This window comes from Pan paniscus, chromosome 16 (genome assembly GCF_029289425.2).
Source record: "Pan paniscus chromosome 16, NHGRI_mPanPan1-v2.0_pri, whole genome shotgun sequence".
In the NCBI taxonomy this organism is placed as follows: Eukaryota; Metazoa; Chordata; class Mammalia; order Primates; family Hominidae; genus Pan; species Pan paniscus.
The window spans coordinates 29034126-29058557 of NC_073265.2; the positions used below are offsets into that span (position 1 = coordinate 29034126).

General features: G+C 41.1%; 1 protein-coding gene across 2 annotated transcripts in view; it reads right to left on the reverse strand.

Moving 5' to 3' along the window:
* Positions 1 to 5011: 5011 nt before the first annotated feature.
* Positions 5012 to 24432, reverse strand: part of GPR176 (G protein-coupled receptor 176) — a 118725-nt gene continuing 99304 nt past the window's right edge. For both annotated transcript variants that reach the window (XM_003826557.6, XM_063596537.1), the window contains exons 2-3: positions 12871 to 13123; positions 5012 to 8126 (exon numbers count right to left, since the gene is read on the reverse strand). In XM_003826557.6, coding sequence (XP_003826605.1) covers positions 7004 to 8126; positions 12871 to 13123 — 1376 coding nt within the window. In that variant the 3' untranslated portion in view covers positions 5012 to 7003. The remainder of the gene's footprint in view (positions 8127 to 12870; positions 13124 to 24432) is intronic.

The window sequence follows — 24432 nt, forward strand, 5'->3', positions numbered from 1 at the left end:
TCCTTAGGAAGGTAAAGTCCTGACTGGAAGGGCATTGGGAATGGAGTGTGGGGAGAAGATCTGGAAGTGCGGGGTAGTGGGGAAGCTGGACTAAGGAGAGGCAGCTGGCCCAGCAGTGTGGCACCAACAGCAGATCTAGCCAGGGCTCTAATTACTTCTCAAACAGCTGTCAACCTCCCCAACCTGAGCTTTCATATCAAAGGCACCTAGAGAAGCCAATACCTTAGCTAAGAATTATTATTGTCAGGCAAAAAAATAAAATAAACCTCTAGCAAAAAAACTGGAAACTAAGACAAACCCATAGAGAAGAATTATCCTTAATATCCTCAGCGAGATAGTAGAAAATGCTTCTTTCCCTTAAAAATGAAGATCCAAAGGACATAAAAGAAAAGAAAAGAAAAAAAGAGAGGAAAAAAAAGCTCCAGGGAAGTTCTTAAGTCTGCTGCCCAGTCAGTTACCACCTTCCATCTGCTTTCCAGCTTCTAAAATTTGTTGCTGTTGTAGACTCACCTGGAACCAGAGAGCGCTTTGTCTTCTCTCCTATTCCTTGCATCCTTCTGGATTTATGACATTTCTTTTTAACCCCTTATATGTGGTTTTAGTGGCATTTCAGGAAGAAATAGAATTAGACACGTATAATCAATCAGTCATTTCTTATCAGGAACCACACATGGTTCCTTTGTGGGGTTTTCTTCATTAAGTCAATAAAAAACTTCAGATACAGCATAAAAAGGTAAATCCCAGACAGGAAAACAGTGAATTTTTTGAGAAGATTATTTTATTTTATTGAGATTGTATCCCCAAACAGGAGCAATTTCTGATGTGTTCTTCTTTGCAAATAATAAATTCGCTCACATATCAAGTATGATGAGGGTGCTTTCTGCAGAAAATTGCAAAACTTTGACTCAAACTTGTGTGTACAACATGAAATTTATTGTCTCACATTAACTGGAAGTTCAAAGGTAGAGACATGTGACTTAGCAGCTGAGTGACATCATCAGGTACATTTTGCCCTGTCTGTACTGTGCTGTCCTCTTTGTCACCTTTATTCCAAGGCTGGCTCCCCTAACTGTCGTCATGATTTACTGTAGAGTCTGAACTTAGAATTGGTAACTAATCCAAGGAAGCTTCCTTTCTTGTTCCTTAACTGTAGCCCAGGGAGATCCTAGCACTGTACAGTCACTTTGAGATATTAAAGAGTCTGGTCCAGTTTTAAAGTTCACGATGATGCCTAATGTAATGCTCTTCCTCTCCCCCAACTCAGGCTTGATCTGTAGCCCAAGGAACTCACCATGAGTGGATGAGAATCCTCTCCTCCTATAGCTTGATGTTTCCTCTCGCAGGTCCCCCTTCTGCCTCCATGGAGTTAGGAGGAAGGATGGGCAAAAGGAGGAAACATCTTTTCCTTGATTGGTGCAGCCATTGTTCTCTCATTGGTACTTGGCGGGGAATCTCCAGAGGTGTGGCATGTGGCCCTCAGTGTACACATCTCTGGTGCCAGACACAGTGCTGGCCTGACCACTTTCAACCCCTCTCAGCATCCACCCGCAGCCTCCTCCAAGTCTGGCCAGGGGCCAGCTTTCAAGTCGAGTTTCTGTGGTGTCTCCTTGACATTGAGAAAATCACCCATTCTCACCATGCCACATGGTGGGTGTGCAGGATGCCCTCTCTATTTACTCTGTCATCTCTCTCCAATTCCTTTCTCACACCTCCAAATTCAGAGGGCCGATCAGCAAGTCCATCCCTGAAGCAGATATCCAGCTGAGGAAAGCAGCCAGGCTTGCATTTTTCCACCGAGCAGATGTCTCATGACCTACACAACTCTCTTTAAATTTCTTCTGTTTTCTCCATAAATAACCTGGGTTTGCATGGAGGACAGAGGTAAGGGTTGGGGAGATGGTCCCACCCTCCTCAAACCACCTCAAACTTTTGGCTAACCCAGTGTGTCTCAACCTTAGCACTACTGATATTTTGGACCAGATAATTCTTTGTTGTGAGGGCTGTCCTGTGCATTAGAGGGTATTTAACAGCATTCCTGGCCTTCACCCAGTAGATGCCTGGAGCATGCCCCACTCCTTGACAATTACGACCAAAACTTCACTGGCCTAACCCCAAGAGTCCCCTCTGTTCTCCTAAAACCTAGGTTTTGAGACCCAAATCTAGGAAGAGATTCAAAGGATATCTGCTTTCCCTTGAGGCAATGAAACCTCGTCCCCTCCCCTGAGGCAATGCACGTGAATGAGAGGGGCCAGGCAAAGAGAGAAGAGAAGTTAGATGCACAGGTAATATGGTTAATATAGCAAGAGCATCATGCCATGTGTTCTATTTTCTCACCTGTTGCCTTAGAATGTATACCACGTGTTTATTCTAGTAACTCCTTTGTGTGTGTATATTACATTTTGTATATGGACTGCAATGAATATACATATAAAAAGAAATTTGAGGGAGGCAGAAAGACTTCATCACTAAGTTCTGATCAATATAGCTGATGAATAATTATTCTTCAAGCCCAACACACATGCCTGGAACTGCGTTTCTCAGTATTGAACTTCCCCTCCAACTTTGGAACTTACACTCCTAGTGCATTAAAAGGAGGCTTGGGTATTTGAAGAAGGAGATGGATCAAAGGGCTTGTGTTTGATGCCTTTTAACTCTGCAGGAGTCATTCCAAGGAAATCAATAAGAGCCAGCAATAACTCCACTGAAAGCAAATCTTTCATCACTCATACACGACAGAGACCGCACCCCTGCTCCAGGTGCTGTATCTCTTATGTATTCATTCACCATTCACTCATTTCAATCTGGCAATAAGAAGCCCCTGAATCCCCAGGACATGAAGTGCTATAGAGGTTCGCATAAACAATGCTGGAGATCACAGTTTCATTTCTATACAGGTTTCCAACCTTTATTCTACTGATCAACTAACTGATACCTTTGGCACAAATGGGGGAAAACATGGGTTGAAACTGAGGCTAAGAAAAAGGGAGCTGTTTTATCTTCTGAAACCTCATGTATGGAGAATCTAAGCTCATTTCCATTTATTTTATACGTCTTGCACAAAAAGGCTTTTGATGCTACCCTGGGCATTGATACTTATTTCAATTTCTATTTTATTCACAGATTCCCAGGTTATTTACCATGACTCATTTCTCTTTTGGTTACAGAGCTCTAATGTGGCACATTAGTTGGGATACAAATCTGCTAAATATTTACAACTATTTGGGGAAAGTGCATCACTATGTTATGGTATTATTGACACTGTATGTTGAGACATTGGTACACTACACTTTGAAAGCATTAACCCTTTCCCTCCACCACAATTCCGCCCGTAATAAGCTTTTTTCCTTGTGCATCTCTGATCCAACCTGTAGCAGCAGCTCCATATGCACAGAGCCACCTCACCTCGGGCAGGTCTGCCAAGAGCTCAGCAGTACCCAGCTGGGATGCAGCAGTGGCTTTCCTCCTCAGATGAACCAGACTGGTGCTTGAGCTCCAGATGTTCATTTAGCCCACCAACTAACTTGCAGTTTCTTTCCTACAGATGGGGCCACTTTGGATTTGCATATCTGTCCTTAGATACTCTATGTACTCGGCTCTGCTCTTACTTCGATACGGTCATTGAATGCATTCATATTCAGATATGGCCTACACGTTAGTGGCCAAGGTGAACCTTCTTTTAACATCCTACTTTTTTCAACTGAGAATTGTCTAGTTAAGAAATACTCTGGCTTACAGAGTTATTTTTTCTTCAGGGAATCTAATAGTCCCTTGGCATTATGTATTACCCCAAAGTATCATCATTATGAAAATTAATTACTGTTAGAATAACTGGGGAAAAGACCTATAGTTTTCTAAGAATATTCCACATAAGCTGCCTAGCCACTTTATTTTTTTATGTAACGTGTAAGTGCTAACACTGATATAGCTGTACTCTGTGCCAGGCATTATGTTAAACAGATTATCTCATTTAATCCTAACAGGTGCTCTATGCCTCACTTGGACTCCCTGAAAACAGAGCTTGAGATGAGGGCTTTGTGCAGGTAGTATGTTTGGGAGGTGATCCTTGAGGCATGAATGAGGGCTGCAGAAAGTGAGTCAGAGAAGGAGAAAGTAGAGTCAATATAAGGCTGCATTATTGAAGTGCCATGGTGGGCCACAGGGACTTAACTCTGTGTCAGTGACCTCTTGAGAACTGGACAGAGGCCTCCCACAATTGTCCAGCAGGACAGGAAGCAGGGGTATTTATCCAGTGGTTCCCATGCCCCACAGGCCAAGGATTATTCCCAGACACAGGGAGCTCTGCTTGCAGGGAAGTGAGTAGATGCCACCAGCAACAGCCCACTGCGGACACAGCTAAAGTCATAGGTGAAATATGTGAGAAGGGGCAACAGAAGCTTCTGACACAATTATTATCCTCCCATTTTACAGAGAGGGAACTGAGGTACATGGAGGTTACTTCATCCTCCCAAGGTCACAAGGCTAGTCAGTGTGGGGCCAGGATTTAAACACAGGCAATCTGACCTCAAAGCTCATGGCCCTAACTGCTGTGCTCCTGACCTCCCGCAGGAGGGATGATGACGGCTGCACTCCAGGCTTCCCTTGTGTAGCTCCACCTAGAGATTTGGGTGTCTATCGCCAGTTCAATCTGGAACCCATCTTGGTGATATTTTTTCAACTGCTGCAGTTCCTCCTTAGGGAATTTATTTTCTTTTAGTTGCAACAACACAAGAAAATGCTACTGAAATGCCACATCTGCATTCACGAGAAAAAAAAAAATGAATATCTTTCATCAGAGACCATGTAGGAAGAGACAGGTTCCAACAGTATATCACTTGAGGGAGAGAAAAGGGGGAGAAAATATAGCTCATAAAACTTTTCTTGAGTTCAGAAACTGCTTTTCAATTTTTTATTAAAATGTTATTCTTCAAAGAGTATAGAAATACACCTGGCAATGACCTGTTAGTAGTCAGCCAACTGCTTCAAACATACATAAGAAACATACCCAACCAGATTCTGCCTCATCAAAATTTATTAAGTTGTACATATACAGTATATTATCAGAACAACACCAAAGGGGCTACACTTGACAGATTCTCCTAAAGTGGACATAATTTTCCTAGAGATTATTATTCCCCTTGATAAAAGTTGTAATGATTGCGAAAGCTTTGAAAGATAAGCTTGAAGGGCCACAGCATTGACTATCAGGGCAAGGAGCTACAGATGCCATGCACGCAGGGCCCAGGAGGCAGCAGAGCCGCAGGAGGCTGTGGCAGCCCCGTTTCTGCTGTGAGCAAACAGTGCTATGAGGAGACCAACACAAAGAGGAAGGTGCTTCCTCTCCAGGGGTAGGGTCTTTGGGTTCACATTCAGAAACACAAGACACCACACCCAAGAGAAGAAAGGAAAACAAAACTCCCTACAGGGTCTGGGCTCCCTCCGAGAGACAGGGCCAGTGTGGCCAAAAGAGGGCACGAGTTGAGATGTGGAAGTTTGCTGGTGAGGACACCCACTTCCCTTCAAGCTTGCTCAAGGCACCAGACTAGCTCCTGTAAGTACCAAGAGCAAGAACACAACACTCTAGAGAAAAGGGCAGAGCTGGCGCTTGGTTTGTCCTCACTAACAGGGAAGTATTATCTGCGGTTCTAATTCAACCTGGTGAAATCCACCCCAGAGGGGTCCCAAATTGCTTGTGAGGCGGATGAGTTGAGGACACTGCCCTCCCTCTTCTACCCAGTCTGGCTCCTACAACGACAGGGAAGGAGGGAGTGAAGAGCTCATCTGGGCCAGATGTTGCCTTGGCACTCTACAATGATTATTTCTCCCTGTTCTGTTCCTCCTCTGTGTCCAAAATTAAGAGAGAACCACAGCTGTACAAACAGACTGAAAAGGAGACTGGCCACACCTGAGTTCCGGAGTCTTCCTCGGAAGGAAACCATCTTTGTCAGATTCTTGCCAACCTTTTGGGCAGAGTCACCTTTCCAAATCAGGCCTTTTCAGTTTGATGTTTCCAAAGGACCCAGCTTACACTAATTCTCCATTTTAAAAATACCTTTTAATTCCAAAAGTTTGCATAAGATGATTTTTTCAATATATTTGACTCATACTGGTTGTTACATAGCACCTTTCATGTGAGATCATAGGGAAGAAAAAAAAACTACAGCGCCATAGGCATCTCTCAGGCATCTCCCCCGTAAGCTTCTCTCTCATTTGTTGAGAAAACACAATTTAAGGTGAAAGACAGAGCGAAGACTTTTCAGTGTTTTCCAGCCAACACTGACCCTGACTGGAGGGTGCAGGTGTATCTCTCTGAGGCATTGGTGATGCCAAGGGAAAATCAGAATTATCAAGGACAAAATATCTCCCTTACTCCCGGGCACATCTATTGCCATGTGTACCATAGGTGCGGAATCGTCATTCCTTACCTACATCCCAGTGAAAGGGACGAAGGGTATCAGGAGAAACAGTGAGTCATATGACTGGGGCTTCCAGAGAAACACTGTAAGATGCCAAATCCCTACCTTCTCAACAGAAAATGTTTGACATGTTTAAGTTCATCAAACAGGCATTTTCTCTGGAGCCACCATGCTCCATCATGATCTTGGAATTCCCTTAGAGTGCTCCTGCTCCCTGCTCCTGTGAGCTCTGAAAGTCTTCTCTCTGTGTGTTCTCTGCAGAGCCCAGGGAAGTGAGGCATCCTCAGAAAGTGCACATGGGGTACCCACCTCAAGACCCATTCAAAACTGCCCAGCTCTTGTCCCCACAGAGAATAATGTGGACTTCACTAAGGACATGGATCACTGAGATGGATATATATACTCCCTCAATAAAGAGGACACTGGATTTTATGTAGATTTCCCTATCATTCAAAAGCATCTGGCCCATATTGGAGGAATCAACTCACACTGAGTTGCAAGGAGATCATACAATCACATGGCCACAGCATTCCCACACTCTGGTGGGAATATGGAAGCTCCCCGTTGCTTCCAAGAATTTACAGTCCTTGCTAGGAATCCACCTTTGGAAAAATGCTCACTTTATTGTTTCTGCTCATCTTCCGCTCCACCCTGCCTACCTTGGGCACCTTTGTCTGGATCAACTCTTCTGGGGTGTTGCCCAAGGGGGGAAGCAGCCGCTTCTTGCTGTTTCGGGTCTCTGAGAGCCACTGAGGAGGCAACTCAAAAGGCCCAAAGCCAAACTGCAGGGAATACTTATCAGGGAATGTTTCAGGTTCCACAGGGGCTGCCGGTGCCACCTGGGATATAGAGTCCACTGTGCTCAGGGGTGGGGCAGAGGGCGCAAACTGTGGCCCCTGCTCTCCCTCCAGGCAGGTGCTAAATATCTCCTTGGCCTGGAAGTCAGCTGAGCCAATGTACTTGGCCTCACTCTCTTCCTCATCCTCTGTGGGCTTAAAGATCTGCTGCTGCCCAATGTGGAACATCTCCAGGAGCTGGCTACCCGAACGTATGCTGGGTTCCAGGCTGGCCTCAGCCATGCCGCTCCCTGTACTGACCACATTACGGCGACTGTACCGGTGGTGTAGTTGCACCAGGGTCCCTATCAAGCACTTGCGGACAGATTTGTTCACAGTAAGAAAGAGAACAGGGTTTGCCAGCAGGGACACTTTGGGCAGCCAAACAGCAGTGAGCAGCAAGAAGACGGAAGTGTCGGGGACATTGAGCACAGTCTGGTAGACGACCAGGGTGGCATAGGGCACACTACACAAGATGAAGACCATCACCATGGAGAGCAGGGTGGCGTGCAGCTCGGCCTCCCGCTGGGAGGCATAGGGAATAGAGATGGTGTTCTGTGGGGTCCGGAGTGCTGCTATGATGACCTTCTTCTTCTGGCTGGCACTCAGGGCCCGTCGGATCAGTATCAAGAAGAGGAACACCACCACCACAGGCACAATGACCGTGGTGATGTTATACACCAGAACGTACACCAGGTGGCCCAAGGAGTTGCTCCAGACTTCCGTGCAGGTGGACGTGGCATAGATGTCGGCCACATTGGTTACAGCAAACACAGGGACACTGGCCACCACTGCATGGGCCCAGATGTACATCACCAGTTCACGGGACTTGGCATCAGATATTTTCCTCTCCAGTGGATAGAGGACTGAGTAGTACCTGCAAGATACACAAACAAAATTAATTCCACAGAAGATACTTTTTAAATTAGGGGAATCTAAATCACCAAAAGTAGATGAGAGGGAAGAAAGGTCAAGTTCTTCTATTCGGCCTAAGACAGAAAAGCACTGGGGGAATCCAGGAAGCCAGACCTAAGTTTTGAGGACTTTGCAAGTACAATGAGAAGCGTCACTAGACCAAAAAATAAAAACCTTTCCAAAGGAGCAGAGGAAAGCCCTGTCCTCACGAGGCTTTACAGAAAAACAAGTAAATAATTTCAATTCATAGCTAGCTTTATAATTATTGCTACCAGGATGAAATCACAAAGAGTGCCCTCCATATAAAAGATTTCTCCATCTGCTATAAAGATATCTACTTTTCAATTTGAGGGTAAAGGGTAATTGGTAAACAATTTTATATGGGCTAAAGAAGCTTTAGGGCAATTTTCAAAGCTACCAACAGAAATAAGTTTGTCTACATACATATCTAAAGCAGACTTATGCCACAGTCCAGATATCATTAACAATTAAAGTTGTTCAGGGCAGAAGAACCAGTATGAAGAATGGACTCTGACAAGGTCCTTCCACAAAAATCAATTCAGCTGACAAAAGTTATGCCTGCTCAACAGTCATTGCTCCCATGATAATCACTCAGTAACCCTAAGGGCAATTAATAGGTCTAAAATGCCTGCACAATTAGATTTTTGTTAAAATCAGATGAGACATTGTTTTTCCTTCCAATATTTAACTTGATCATTCTGTAAGCACCTAAACAGAATTCCAAAAGCACGCCGTTTCAATATCACCAGTGATCTGAGGGAACTGAATAACTCTTTGCACCCTAGAACCACATCTGTAGTAAAAGGGCTGCCACTAGCTCTCAGAGATATGGTCAGTTTCTTCACATTTGCTTGGCCATATCTGTGCAGTCAGTTAATGCTGGGGTTGACCTTACAACCTTAGTGACACCCATTCACTCACAGGGCAAGTAAGCACATAAGCTTTCAGATAACAAGTACTTCTTTTTTTTTTTTTTTTTTTTTTTTTTGAGATAGAGTCTCACTCTGTCGCCCAGGCTGGAGTATAGTGGCGTGATCTAGGCTCACTGAAACCTTCACCTTCTGGGTTCAAGCCATTCTCCTGCCTCAGTCTCTCGAGCAGCTGGGATTACAGGCATGCACTACCACGCCTGGCTAATTTTTGTATTTTTAGTAGAGACGGAGTTTCGCCATGTTGGCCCAGGCTGGTCTCGAACTCCTAACCTCAGCTGATCCACCCGCCTCGGCCTCCCAAAGTGGTTGGATTACAGATGTGAGCCACCGTGCCCAGCCTCCTGTAACAGGTACTTCTGAGCACTACCTATGCACCAGGTCCTGTGCCTGGCACTGGGTTATAAGAATGAAAAGACACAGGAATGTCTCTAAACCCAACGGGGACAAAGATACACACACTAACAATTACGAACGAGGAGATGACAGCTCTACTAGAGGCAGGCACAAAGGAGGTACAGGTAGCGCCTAAAGCCACCTGGGAAAATAGCAAGAGAGGGAGACACTGCAGTGTAGTCTGGCAGGGGGACCAGCTGAAGGGGAACATTCCAGGCTGAAAGAGATGGGATGCAAACACAATAGCGACCATGGACAATCAGGGAAGGAGGGAGCATGGTAAGATGTGTTCTAGATTTCTTTCTGGGAGGAGGGAAAAAGAGAAAGAAGTGCATAAGTGATGCATGCTTTCACATTTTTTTTCTCTGAATATAGATAGTTTTCTAATGACAACTCAGTAAATATGTGATGGCCCCACCTGTACACATGAATAGATGCTTAGGAGTTCACTGGCTCTGACTGCCATTTGCTCACTGACATGTAACAAACCCAGGCTTCCATTAATTTCCAATCTGTTGGGAAACAGATTGCAACATAAGCACACAGGCTCACTATAAATAATGTTCTTAGTGTGTACACCTCTAAACAGTGATGCAAGAAGTGTAGATGACCTCCCGATGAACTTGCTGACTTAATACCATGAAACGAATAGCTATGAAGGAAGTGAGAGAAAAGACTGTCTTCTCTTCTTCAGGTGTACATGTGGATGCTTGTAAGTAATTTGCATCTGTGAATAACAAAATAGGAATTCACCAGCCCTGTTTTCCTACTAAAAGGACTTGTTTTACTTTTTAAAATTATGATAAAACTACAGTAGCTTTTCTGCTGGAAAGAAAATGAGAATTTCTTACTGTTTTCGTATTTCTTTGTTTAAGACCAAGGCCCCAGAAGTAACCCACAGGGATTATTGCATTGCTTCCAGGTGTAACAGCAAACTGTTCAGAATAATGTATTCTCCTTGTTGAGTCTTATTTAAAAAAAAAAAAACTTTTCAGGATTCATAGCAGCATTACTCACAATATCCAAAAAGTAGAAATAACCTAAATATCCACCAACTAGTAAATGGAGAAACAAATTTAGTATACTCCTAAAATTAAATGAATATATTATTTGGCCATGAAAAATGAATGAAGTACTGATACATTCTATAACATGAACTTTGAAAACATGCTGAGTGAAAGAAGCCAGACACAAAAGAACACACACTGTATGATTCCACCTACATGTAATGTCCAATAAAGCAAACATATAGAAAAAGAAAGTAGATTCATAGTTGTTTATGGTCTGGGGATGGGCACAAGGAGTGACTGTAAGTAAATGGGCACAAGTTTCTTTGTGAGGTAATAGAAATGTTTTAAAATTATATTGTGATGATGGCTGTACAATTCTATAAATATATTAAAATTCATTGACTTGTATACTTCCAATAGGTGAATTTTATAATATGTAAATTATATCTCAGTCCAGAATATCAAACTGAAGACTTAAGACTTTACCACAGCAGGTACTACCAGGGGCATTCAGAAGGACACTGAACACAAAATGGTTCGACATAAAATGCATTAGTGTACCCACCAGAAGTACTCTTGAGAAAGGACTCTGACTTCACTCTTATATTCCAGTCCAGTGCAATGGCACTTTCCAGATATTCAAAAAGCAATGGAAGAGACATGCAACGTCACCATAAAGCAGGCGTGGCAAATTGGCATCTCAGGGCACACATTCATCTTGCTGAAGGGATTCACATGACCCACATAATACTTTTTGAAAAAAAAATTAATTGCCAACATTTTTAAATTATGGAATTCTAAACTTTTTTATTCCTCTTCTGAAAGAATAAAAAAGTCCTGCCTACCGAGTCTAGATTCCTACAAAGCAATTATTAGCTGCAACTGCTGAGTGGCTGATCCCCATGAACGAGAATGTGGACACACTCTCCACGTGCCACAATTGCAACCTGGTTATTGCTTGATTTGTCACCTGCCTTGCTTGGCTCCATGGATGGTGAGATTCCAGTCCCTTCTAAGGAGCTGGAGCTGCTCCCAGCAAGATCTGATGGTAACATGATTGCAGAAATATATCTAAGGAAGAATGTGCCATCAGAAGGGAAGCCTGAGAAAGAGAGGCAAATATTGGTGCAGCCCATCCTAACACAGGCCATAAATAATTCACTTAATTATTTCTACTGCTCTGGAATCTGAGGCTCAGAAAGTTTAAGCAGCTTTACCCAAAGCCACTCAGCTAGAAAGCTATGTAGGCAGGACTCAAAGCCAGGCTTCTATTCCAACATCCATTCTCTTAACCACAATGGCAATGACTTCTCCCAGTATGCTGGGGGCTTCGTGTGACTCTGTGTCCCTCCATGCAGACAGCACCAGGCAGCTGAAGAAATCAGGGTCCCTGGCCTGAGAGGCTGAAATGACTCTATAGATGGGTTCTACAATCAATACCCTCACAGGTCATTAAGGTATTATGTTTTGAATGGACAAAGAGTTCTAAATTTTCAAATTAATCTAAAATGTAGTTAAATTTTAACATAGGGCATAAAATCAGAATAGCCTGCACTTTCCCTTCAGCAATGTTTCCTCTATGTTAATCTTGAAATCAAAAGTACTCATGGACATAAAATACTTTTCAATTCTTGTTTGCTTACTTAATTCAATTCTCTAGAAAATATTATCTAAACTGTATTCATGAAGCATTAGCTAGAAAGGAGAAAGGCAGGAATTTGCTGATTACAAGATCTTTATGCAACTTTGATAAAATTGATCAAATTATGTAGAATGGCAGTAACTAAGATGTAAGGTTCACTTCCAAATGAACATCTTTTTAAAGAGGATAGGAAGAGAAAGCAATCACCACTGCAATATGAAGCCTTGGAAATAAATCCTCCAGAGGAATTCTGGTGTTACCTAGCCAGATCCAAGTGGACCATCTAATCGTTTGTTAAATAACCACTGAATCATTCCCTTGTTCTTTCAGAGATGTTCCATACTGCATCAAAAAGCCCTAATTGCAGAGTTATCAATCAGATGAAAAATCTACTGCAAATTGCAACACAAATACCACCAACTGCAACCAAGCTGAAGTGACACCATGATCTAGCAGCTCTGCCCCAGCATCCTCACCATGGAACTCCCATCCCCAGGTCTTCTCTCAATGGTTCTATTTTCCATGGCTGTTGCTAAATCCACCTGTCCTTTGTGAGGCATCTGTTTTGCACATTTATTCCCTTTCTGTTGATCACAAGCTGACTAAAAAGCAGTATACGGAACGCTGACTACTCATCATTTGCTTCATGATGCTAATTTTTTAATACAACTTAAAAAAAAAAGTTAGCCCCTGGCTACCTGATCTTACCTGTCCAAAGCAATAGCAGGGAAGCTGAGGATGGTCACAGAGCAGAATACTTTGTGCAAAAATTTGACGACCTTGCAGAAGAGCATGGTGTAGATCCACCAGCAACAGTGAGGACTGGTGCTGAGGATGATGTCGAAGGGCACACAGACCAGGCTGGCACAAATCCCCGAGCAGGCCAGGTTTTTAATGAACCTGTTGGTGACAGATTTGAACACGGTTGTGCGGCAAGTTGACCATAACACCATGAAGTTTCCTGGTCAGATATGAAAGAAAATAAAATAATTTAAATAAAAATTTAAGAACTAAAAAAAGGAAAAAAGTACAGGTTAAAAAATGTAAAAAACACATTTGAGAGTTGATTTTCAAAAGATTTAATGTAAATCCTAATATTAAAATTTAACATATATGATACATTACAGTCAATTTATGTGAAATTATTAAATCACATATCAATAAGTCTAGAAAAAATTTAGTGGTGAGTTTCTCTATTTAATTTTGGGCAAAATAGTATTATAACGATGGCTTAGTCTCATCAGTGTATAAACAATTTGCTAGTTGTTACTTAATCCCAGGCAGTCTGCTCTTATCAAGTTTTCTAGTGACCTCCATGTTGCCAAACTCTGCAATAGAAATACAGTGCAAACCGCACATGTCATCTTAAATTTATGGTAGCCATGTTTTAAAAAAGTAAAGAGAAGCAGGTGAGATTTTAATAATATTTTTTATTCAACCCAACAGATCCCAAATATTTCAACATGTAATGATTACTTTAAAATTATTAATATTTTTCATTGTTGTTTTTGTACTAAGTCTTCAAAATGCAATGTGCATTTTATTTTACACTTACAGCACATCTCAGTTTGCACTAGTCACCTTTCAATAGCCACATGCAGCTAGTGGCCACCACACTGGACAGCATTGTTCTAGACTTCAGCAGCAATGATGCAACCAATCATCTCTCTTTGAGCATTGTCCTCTGTGGCTTCCACAGGCCTACAATCTCTTGGTTTTCCTTCCACCCTCCCGCTTCCGCCAGTCCTTGGCTGCTGCAAGTCTACTCTTACCAGGTTTTACAGAAGAGCATGGTACAGCTCCGCCCCCTCTATCCTCTCTCAATAGCCTCTCCCTACATTAGACTACCCATTCTGGTAATTTTCCATCAAAATGCTGATGACTCCCAAATTCATGTCCTAAAGTAGGGTTTTCCCCTCAACTCCAGAATCCTTTTTCCAGATAAACTTCTGATACCCCTCTCAATCCCCACCATGTTCCTCAAGGGTTTACCTACTCCGATGCCTACTGCCTAATCTCATACCTTCCTTCCCCTGGCTTGCTGGGCTCCAGCCACTCTAGTCTTTGTGCCGTTCCTGAAACACATCAGGGCTAATCCTGCCTCAGTGCCTTTGTATACATTTTCTTATACTGCTTGGGATGTTGTTCATATGTCTGATTACTTTAAATCCCAGTCTTAGTTTAAATGCTGCCTTGTCAAAAAAGCCTTCTCTAACCATTATTTTATTTTAAACACTAACTGCTCCTGCCTCCATTATGCTCCATTATCATATCCCATTGCATCCTTCATAGTTCTCATCACAATTATTCATTTGTTGACTTGTTATCTCTCCATTTCATGAAGAAAAACTGTATCAATCTTGTTCACTGTTATAACTCCATGCCTAGCTCAGTATCTGGCACAGAGTAGGCATTTGATAAATATTTGTTGAAGAAATGAATTTGTAAAATAAGCAGACACATGGTAGTCAAAAGTCCCTGTGGTAAGAGAACCCCTTTTGTAGTATGTATGTCATGTAAAGATATTCTAAGTCAGCAAGCAGTTCCCAAATCTCACCATACGTCGGAATGACTGTACCAGATATACTGAATCACAGTGCATAAGTATGGAAATGGGAACCTGCAACTGTAACAGGCACGTTGGTACAGTTGGCCCCCAGACTACAGTTTCTTTTAAACCACTTTTAGACAGAGTCCACAGCCCCATGCTCAGACTCTCACAGGGAACCAGTCCTCAGGTGTGCAGGGCAGCCTGCTGAGGGGTTTTATTAGCATTTACATGCTCATGAATGAGGAAAGTTGTTTTCATGCTGTTATTTCTTTAAAACCCAAGACTGCTATAATCACATTTTATTTCCATCTATTTACATGCCTCTAGACAGCATGCAGAGCCTAATCTCTTCTGCTATTAAGAACCTGAGGCTAAATAGTCCTATGTTCTTTCCATTCTCTAAACCTCTGCTCTCGCTCTCTCCTCATTTAAAACTGACTCATTTGGTTCTAAGAACCTGAATTGGATGAACATGTCAGGATACAAGCACCCATACCCAATAGGCTATACATTTAAAAATAAATGTGTGTGTGTGTGTGCGCGTGTGCATGTGCATGTGCATGTGCATGCCCACACAGCAACAAAGGAAGGTAACTATATGATTATTTAACCTCATTAGCACTTCAGATTCTCCTTCATTTTACAAGGCATACCAAGTAAGGATAACTCATTATATATTTAAGTAACAAAATTTTCAACCTCTATATACTTTATATATACCTCTATATACTATATATAGAGGTATATATACTATATATACCTCTATATATATTTTAGAGGTCACATTCTAAGTCACCTAATCTACCCTAGAAATGATCTAAGCTCTGGAACCATTCCAATTCCCTATGTATTCCCATTATACTTTCTAATGTTTAATTCCATGACAATACCCAATGCCATTGCTGTGGACACAGCAACACAATTAGGACATACAGCCCATACAACCAAAAAGGAAATAAGAGGTAGAGAGTGGTGACATTGGTACAAGTCTGCCCTCCCTGGGACTGCTGTAACTATGTCATTCCTCAAGAAAAATAACTAACGGATACTAGGCTTAAGACCTGAGTGATGGCCGGGCGCGGTGGCTCATGCCTGTAATCCCAGCACTTTGGGAGGCTGAGGCGGGCGGATCACGAGGTCAGGAGATTGAGACCATCCTGGCTAACAAGGTGAAACCCCGTCTCTACTAAATATACAAAAAATTAGCCCAGCGTGGTTGCAGGCGCCTATAGTACCAGCTACTCGGGAGGCTGAGGCAGGAGAATGGTGTGAACCCAGGAGGCGGAGCTTGCAGTGAGCTGAGATCGTGCCACTCCAGCCTGGGTGACAGAGTGAGACTCCATCTCAAAAAAAAAAAAAAAAAAGACCTGAGTGATGAAATAATCTGTACAACAAACCCCCATGGCACATGTTTACCTATGGAACAGACCTGCACATCCTGCACAACTCTGACAGACAGTGCTTGATTGATAATGAAGAACCTTTTTCCAACTAAATTTTGCCTCTGCAAAATTTTAGCTTTGGTTGTCCTTTTAAACCGGTTTATTGGCTTTGCATCTTTGAGAGCAACAATCCTGGCCTGTTAAAGAGACTAGCAACTAAAATGAAAAAGATATTCCAAAAGAGCATTGGGAAATCGTGTGCATCTGAGAATCCTTCTGGGAAAACAGACACATTACCTCTTTGAAAACTACCAGCTTCCCCAGAGACTTAAAGCAGTAAAAGATCCATGGCCATGCTTGTACAGAAAGATAACATGCCACCCAGAACATTCTAAAAACTAGAACTTGAAAAAAGCTAATGCAAAGTGGAGGTGATATAAAATTACAAGGAAAAGCCTATGACAGACTGTGCCAAGAGGGAGGCCAAAGTGGATCGACAAGGGTCAGAAAGCCTACAAAGGAACTTTTACACTTAGTATACACCTTGTGATGCAAGAGGAAAGTTTAAACAAGTAACAGTAACCCCATAATAGAAGAAACAACCAGCCAACCACTACTTTGTGTTGCTGGATTTTTAAATGCCTTATTTGCTTCAGTTTGCAGTCCAAAATGTAACCAAGAAGAGTCTCTTGGGTTTAAAGAATTGTGTGAAGGGCATATTAGGAAAGGCTTTTAACTAATATGCCAGGTAACAACAGGAATGACTTTTAACCTAACTATGCATTTATATATAAAGTAGCTTTCTTATAGACAGCATATAGTTGGCTCTTGCTTTTTTTAACTGATCTGACAATCTCCATCTTTTAATTGGTATATTTAGAATATTTGTGTTTTTAATTTTAATTTTAATTTTTTTTTAGAGACAGGATCTCACTATATTGCCCAGGCTGCTCTCAAGCTCCTGGGTGCAAGTAATCTTCCTAGCTCAGTCGTCCAAGTGGCCGAGACTACAGATGCACGCCACTCTACCCAGCTACAACATTTACATTTAATATAATTATTGATATGGTTGGATTAAAATCTGCCATCCTGCCAGTTGTTTCCTATTTATCCCATCTGTTCTTTTTTCCTTTTTCTCTTTCTGATTTAGGATTATAGGTTGAGTATCCCTTATCTAAAATGCATGGAATCAGAAGTGTTTCAAATTTCAAACTTTTTCAGATTTTGGAATATTTGCATCATATTTACCAGTTGAGCACCTCAAATCCAAAAATCCAAAATCCAAAATGCTTCAATGAGCATTTCATTTGAGCATCATGTTGGTGCTCAAAAAGTTCCAGATTCAGGGTGTGGTGGCTCACACCTGTAATCCCAGCACTTTGGGAGGCCAAGGCGGGCAGATTACGAGTTCAGGAGATCAAGACCATCCTGGCGAACATGGTGAAACCCCGTCTCTACTAAAAATACAAAAAATTAGCCGGGCGTAGTAGTGGGTGCCTGTAGTCCCAGCTACTCAGCAGGCTGAGGCAGGAGAATGGCGTGAACCCGGGAGGCAGAGCTTGCAGTGAGCCAAGATTGCGCCATTGCACTCCAGCCTGGGTGACACAGCGAGACTCCGTCTCAAAAAAAAAAAAAAAAAATTCAGATTTTGGAGCATTTCAGTTTTGTATTTTCAGATTTAGGATGCTCACAGTGTGACTGAATATTTTTTATAATTCCATTTTATCTCCACTGTTGGCTTATTATTTATACTTCTTTTACTTTTTTTAGTGGTTGCCTATATTTACAACATACATCATGAATTATAATCTACATTCAAATACTATTACACTGCTTCACATGTAATATAAGAATCTTATAACAGTATTGTAATGGTTAATACTAAATGTCAACTTGACTGGATTGAAGGATGCAAAGTGTTGGTTTTGGGTGTGTCTGTGAGGGTGTTGCCAACAGAGATTAACATTTGAGTCAGTGGACTGGGAAAGGCAGACCCACCTTCAATCTAGATGGCCACAATCTAATCAGCTGCCAGCACGGCAAGAATAAAAGCAGCAGAAAAACGTGGAAAGACTAGACTGGCTAAGTCTTCTGGCCTCCATCTTTCTCCTGTGCTGGATGCTTCCTGCCCTCAAATATCAGAATCCACGTTCTTCAGCTTTTGGACTCTTGGACTTACACCAGTGATCTGCCAGGGGCTTTTGGACCTTTGGCTACACACTGAAGGCTGCACTATTGGCTTCCCTACTTTTGAGGTTTGGGGACTTGAACTGGCTCCCTGGCTCCTCAGCTTGCAGACGGCCTACTGTGGGACTTCACTTTGTGATCGTGTGAGTCAATTCTTCTAATAAACTCCCCTTCATATATACATCTATCCTATTAGTTCTGTCCCACTAGAGAACCCTGACTAATACAAGTATATTCCTAATTCCTCTCTTCTAAGCTTTATTTTTTTTTTGAGACAGGGTCTTGCTCTGTTGCCCAGTCTGGAGTGCAGTGGCATGATCCCAGCTGACTGCAACCTCCGCTCCCCGCAGGCTCAAGTGCTCCTCCTGCCTCAGCCTCCCAAGTAGCTGGGACTACTGGTGCATACTACCATGCTTGGCTAATTTTTGTAGAGACAGGGTCTCACTATGTTGCCCAGGCTTGTCTCGAACTCCTGGGCTTAAGTGATCTGCCTGCCTCAGCCTCCCAAAATGCTTGAATTACAGGCATAAGCCACCATGCCTGGGCCTCTTCTCAGCTTTTTAAACTGATCTGACAATCTCTGTCTTTTAATTGGTATATTTAGAATATTTACATTTTTGTTGTCATACATTTTACTTTTATATAAACTGTAATTCAATATACATTGCTACAATTTCTTCTTTCAGTAGTCATTTAACGTTTAGAGTAATTAAAAATAAGAAAAAATCTTTTATAGTTACCTCCATTTCAATCATTTCTGGAGATCTTTATTTCTTTGTGTAGACACAAGTTTCTGTCTGGTATCACATTCTTTCCACCTAAGGAATGTCCCTGAGCATTTCTTGCAGTACAGGTCTGCTAGTAATGAATTCCCTCTTTTTGGTTGTCTGAAAAATGTCTTTCTTTTTTCTTCATTTTTGAAAGAGTATTTTTGCTGAGGATAATATTCTGAGTTGAGAGGGTTTCTTCACCCAGCAGTTGAAAGATATCACTCCATTGTCTTCTGGATTACACAATTTCTGATAGTAAGTTTACTGACTCTTACCTTTGCCTCTCTGCGTATAATGTGTCTTTTCTTTTCTCTACCTTCCTTCAAGATTTTCTCTCTTTGGTTTATAGCAGTTTAAATATGATGTGTCTAGTTAGTTAAATATGATGTGTCTAGGGGTGTGTGTGTGTACGCACATACCTTGGTTAGGACTACGGTTTGATGTCTTTTATCATCATTTTAATAGCTACATAAAGGCAACAGTGCCTTCATGGTCATGCCCTAATTCATTTTATCTATTTTATATTGATGGGTTTTATAAATTGTTTCCAATATTTCATTATTATACAATGCTGACATCAACATCCTTATATATATATAATCTTTGGGAATTGAACTGAATATTTACTGGGGATAAATTACTAGAAGCAGAATTTCTGGGTTAAACAGCTTGCACATTTTTAATATATATTACCAAAGGACTCTCCACAAATGGCATGTGAGAAAGTTGGTGTCCCCAAATGCTCACTAAAAGTTCTGCAGCCTCACTAAAATGTTTGCAACCATGGCATGTGAGAAAGTTGGTTTCCCCAAGTGCTAAAAGTTCTGCAGCCTCACTAAAATGTTTGCAACTGTGCATATTTCCTCTATCCTAGGATTTATGTCTTTCTATTTCTAGAAAATTTTCACCCATTGCCTCTTTGAATTTTATCCTGCCTCTTTCTCTTTATTCTCTTTTTCTGGATTTCTTATTAGACTTATGTCAGACCTCATTCTATTGATTATATCTCTTAACCACTCATTCTTATTTTCCATCAATTCACCCTCTTCTGAAAACTGGGTGATATTTCTCAGGTTTACCTTCAATTTTTAATCCATTCTCAATTCATCTGGAAGTAATCATATATCATCCCCTCTTTTATTTAAAATTTGTATTTGTGTCTACCTCAAATGGCCTATTCTTTATTCCTAGTATTCAATTAGTTTACTATGGCTTCCATTCCTTCGTTAATCTGTAATCATTTTTTAAATGCTTATGGTTTCTTTCAGATTATTCTGTTGTATCTACTGTCTAGAAGAATTAATTTTGCCACCTGTTGGGTCACCTTGCTCTCCTTTCTAGTTTTTCTCAGATGGTTCCTAATATTCAATTATGAGCTCATAGTCTGTGGGGGTTGTTTTTCTGTGGTAGGTTATATTGCCTGGCTATAGAAGTGTTCCAAGTGGCTGGCCAAGCACACATTAGTACTTTGTTGCACTTTTGTGAGCCAATAAAAGACAATATGGCTGACAGATCATTCTGAGAAAGGTTAAGTTTGTAGCGAAATTTTTATCCTAGGGAGATGCAGAATATTTTAATAACTAAGGACATAGATCCTGAAACCCAACTCCCAGACTCAATACCCAGCTCTGTCACTTACCAGCTATGTGGTTATGGGTAAATTACCTTCTTTGTGCTTCAGTGTCATCATCTATAATGTGAACATAATAACAAAGTCTATGTGCAAGAGGCATTGTGAGGGCTAAATTAGTCAATACAGTAATATATGTACAGTGCTTAGAACTGCTTCTTGTGAATAGTATGTGCTGTTTAAGTGTTATACGTTACTGTTACTATTATTTACATGAAGGTTTCAGAGGGAACCAAGAAAAGGTCTGAAAGAGAGAAAAAGAGAGAGGTTTGGCCAGAGGAAAAGAAACATGGAGCTGTGTGTAGAGGAGACAGAAGGGGACAGCTCAGAAGGGAGACAGAGGGCCTTGGGAAGCAGCCAGGAATGTGACATGGTAGGACTGACTGGCCCCAGTTTCCAAATGGAACACTGAGGTCTCCCAAGGGAGAATCACCCAGGTTTGCCCTGTGAAGGCCCCTTGAGTGGTGCTCCTCTGGCAGAATCACATCAGATTGTCTCATGTGGTCAGAACGGGTGCCCCGGGACCATGAAGTTTGGGCAACTGTGGCAAACTCAGTGCTCTTCTTCAGGCCTGTAGAGACACAAGTTGTCTCTCTCCTCCTTGCTGTCATCTGGATTCAGTGACTTCACAAAAGCCTTTCTTTCTCTCTAGCAGAGAGGGCAGGAACCACTGTGAGGCCTGCTTTTCCAAGAATGTTCAACCTTGACTCAAAGCAAACATGAAACATCTCAGATTAAGGATATCCCTTCTCCAGATAGGTCCTGCTTATAGAATCTATCAAGTCTACTATAAAATGTTCAATATACCACACAGAAAATGTAAATTAATACAGCCATTATGACAAACACCAGGGAGGTTCCTCAAAAAAGTAACAAGAGAACTATCCCATGATTCAGCAATCCCACTACTGGGTATATATCCAAAGGAAATGAAATCAGTATCTAAAAGAGATATCTACACTCCCATGTCCATTGCAGCATTATTCCCGATCACCAAGATGTGGAATCAACCTGTGTCTGTCAAAGGATGAATGGATAAATGGACGAATGGCATATATACACAACAGAATACTGCAGCCTTAAGAAAAGGAGGAAATCCTGTCATTTGCAATAACACAGATGAACCTGGAGGAGATTATATTACATGAAATAAGCTAGGCACAGAAAGACAAAGACCACATGATCACATTTACAGGTGGAATCTAAAACATCCAGAATCATAGAAGCAGAGTGTAGAATGGGCTGCCAGTAGGACGAAGCGTTGGAGAGATACCGGTCAAAGGACACAAACTTTCTGTTAGGAGAAATAAGTTCAAGAGGTCTACTGTACAACATGGTGACTACAGTAAGCAATATATTATGTACTTAAAATTGCTTTAAAATGTAGATTTTAAGTGTTCTCAGCACAAATAAAAATACGAGATAATGCACATGTCAATTAGCTTGATTTAGCCACTCCACATTATACACCTATTTCAAAATACATGTTGTACAACACAGATATATACCATTTTTGTCAATGAAAAATATTTTTAAAAAGCAATAACAAAATAAAATGTCTAACAGAATTCCTGCAGTAGCACACAAACATGACATGCCTTAATAGAATGCCAATATGAATTAAAAACCACACAAGGTTATGAAAATCAAAAAAGATATCAATGACCTTGGCATTGTTTCATTAAGAAAAAGTAAAAATCTCAAAGTAATGATAACTGGCTGATAGTGTTTTAAATCCAATTAGCTAGACAGCTTGAAACAACCATGAGATTATTTCATCATTATGAAAAGAGTTTTCTAAAATGTTATCTGACCAAGGATATGTTACAAATAATAAAACAATGATTCTAACTATGCTTGGTTACTTGTTTAATAAAAAACAACAACCAGCCAGGTGTGGTGGCTCACACCTGTAATCCCAGCATTTTGGGAAGCCAAGGCAGGAGGATTGCTTGAGGCCAGGAGTTCAAGACCCACCTGGTCAACATAGCAAGACCTCATTTCTACCAAAAATAAAAATTAAAAATAAGAAAGCTTAGCCTGGTGTGGTGGCATGCACCTGTAGTCCCAGCCTCTTAGGAGGCAGAGGCAGTAGGATCACCTGAGTCTAGGAGTTGGAGGCTACAGTGAGCTATGATCACAACACTGGACTTCAGCCTTGGTAACAGAGCAGGATTCTGTCTCAAAAAAAAAAAAAAAAAAAAAAAAGCTTTGAAAAACATTAATCAATCCAAGACATGTTCCCAGTAGGTAGCCAGCAAGCGCCCTTGTGCATTTAGGCTCACAGGATGAGCAACTAAAAATTTTAATCAAGACGGAAAAAAACTATTCCATTTTTTGCCACCATCACTAGAAAGCAGTGAAAGCATTCCTGAATATCTGAGGGCACTGCTCTATTTGTTTAGGTATAATTCAAATGTAGTTTCACTATGACACTTATTTTTGAAAAGAGTTGGTTATGTATTCATTATTTGTAAATAAATAAATAAATATTGCCAGAGAATATTCATTATTTGTGAGACTGACACTTAAATCCATATTGAAGAATAGCAGAGGTACAAAAGTAACTTGATTGATTTCACTAAAGGGATTCAATGGTTCCCTACTGCCGTTAAAATAAAACAAGTTTAAACTTCTCAACATCATACAACACCCTTTAAGATATAACCCCTGGCTACCCGCACACCTACTAACTAATGTTGCAGCATCGTGATGGAATGGGATAATCCTGGAAATCTAAAGGTCAAATTCATGTTTTTCTCTGAGTCCTTACAGCTGCTGCCCAAGCAAAACCTCCAAAGAGAATTAGAAAGAGTGAGAGAGACAGCAAGAGAGAGAGCGAGGGAAAGACAAGATAGGAATACAGAACTCCTCAGCGTAGAGAAGTCAAATGATACCTGGAGAGTTCAAAAAAAGGCACTGTTAAGCTCTGTGGAGCAGGGAGTATGATGGTGGGCGGGGAACCAACATTAAACAACTGAGTTTCATAGTTCACACTTCCAAAGCAAATAGTTCTAAAAAGTTCTAAATAGCTCTAAAAAGGATTCTATCTTACTTTGATTTTTTAACAATATTGTTCTTTAATCTATGCAGATACATTTTCCAAGTGACCAGAGAGTCAGTGTTGACTGAGTGATAAGAAGTTTTTTGATTTGAGGATTTTTGCTACTGGTATCAGAAGAATTATGGCCAAAGAATGTAGGGGAACACCAGCTTGCAGCCATAGGGCTATGCCTGGCAGTGTTCAGTACAATTTGCTCTTCCTGCCAGTCTAAAAGTTTGAGCCTCTTCCTCACTAAAGAAGTGTCAGTTTGCTGTAACTTATGATTAAACTAATACCTGCCCAACTCAGTTTAAGCTGATTGCTATTGGCATGAGAAAATCATGTTATTTTAGCTACAATTAATTTGATTCCAGAGGATTTTTTCTGAAATGATGCAGAAAGTTCAAACTAAGCAAGAGTTGAATTAACAGGAAGAAGCTATGTAGTAAGTTCATTAAAATTCATGGTGAATATTAAATAATTACTTTGAATGAAAAGCATCTTAAGAAATATATATCCCCTATGGATGTTTCTTCTCAGAATACTTGTTCCCAAAGATAATGCAGATAAAATATTAGCAAGATTCACTTCTGTAATATATAAGAATATATAAAGAGACTCCAACAATAGCTTCATCCAGTCAGCTCCTGTGAGGCCACACAAGGGATTTTAGGTGAGTCTACAACAAATGCGCATATCTTTTAGCA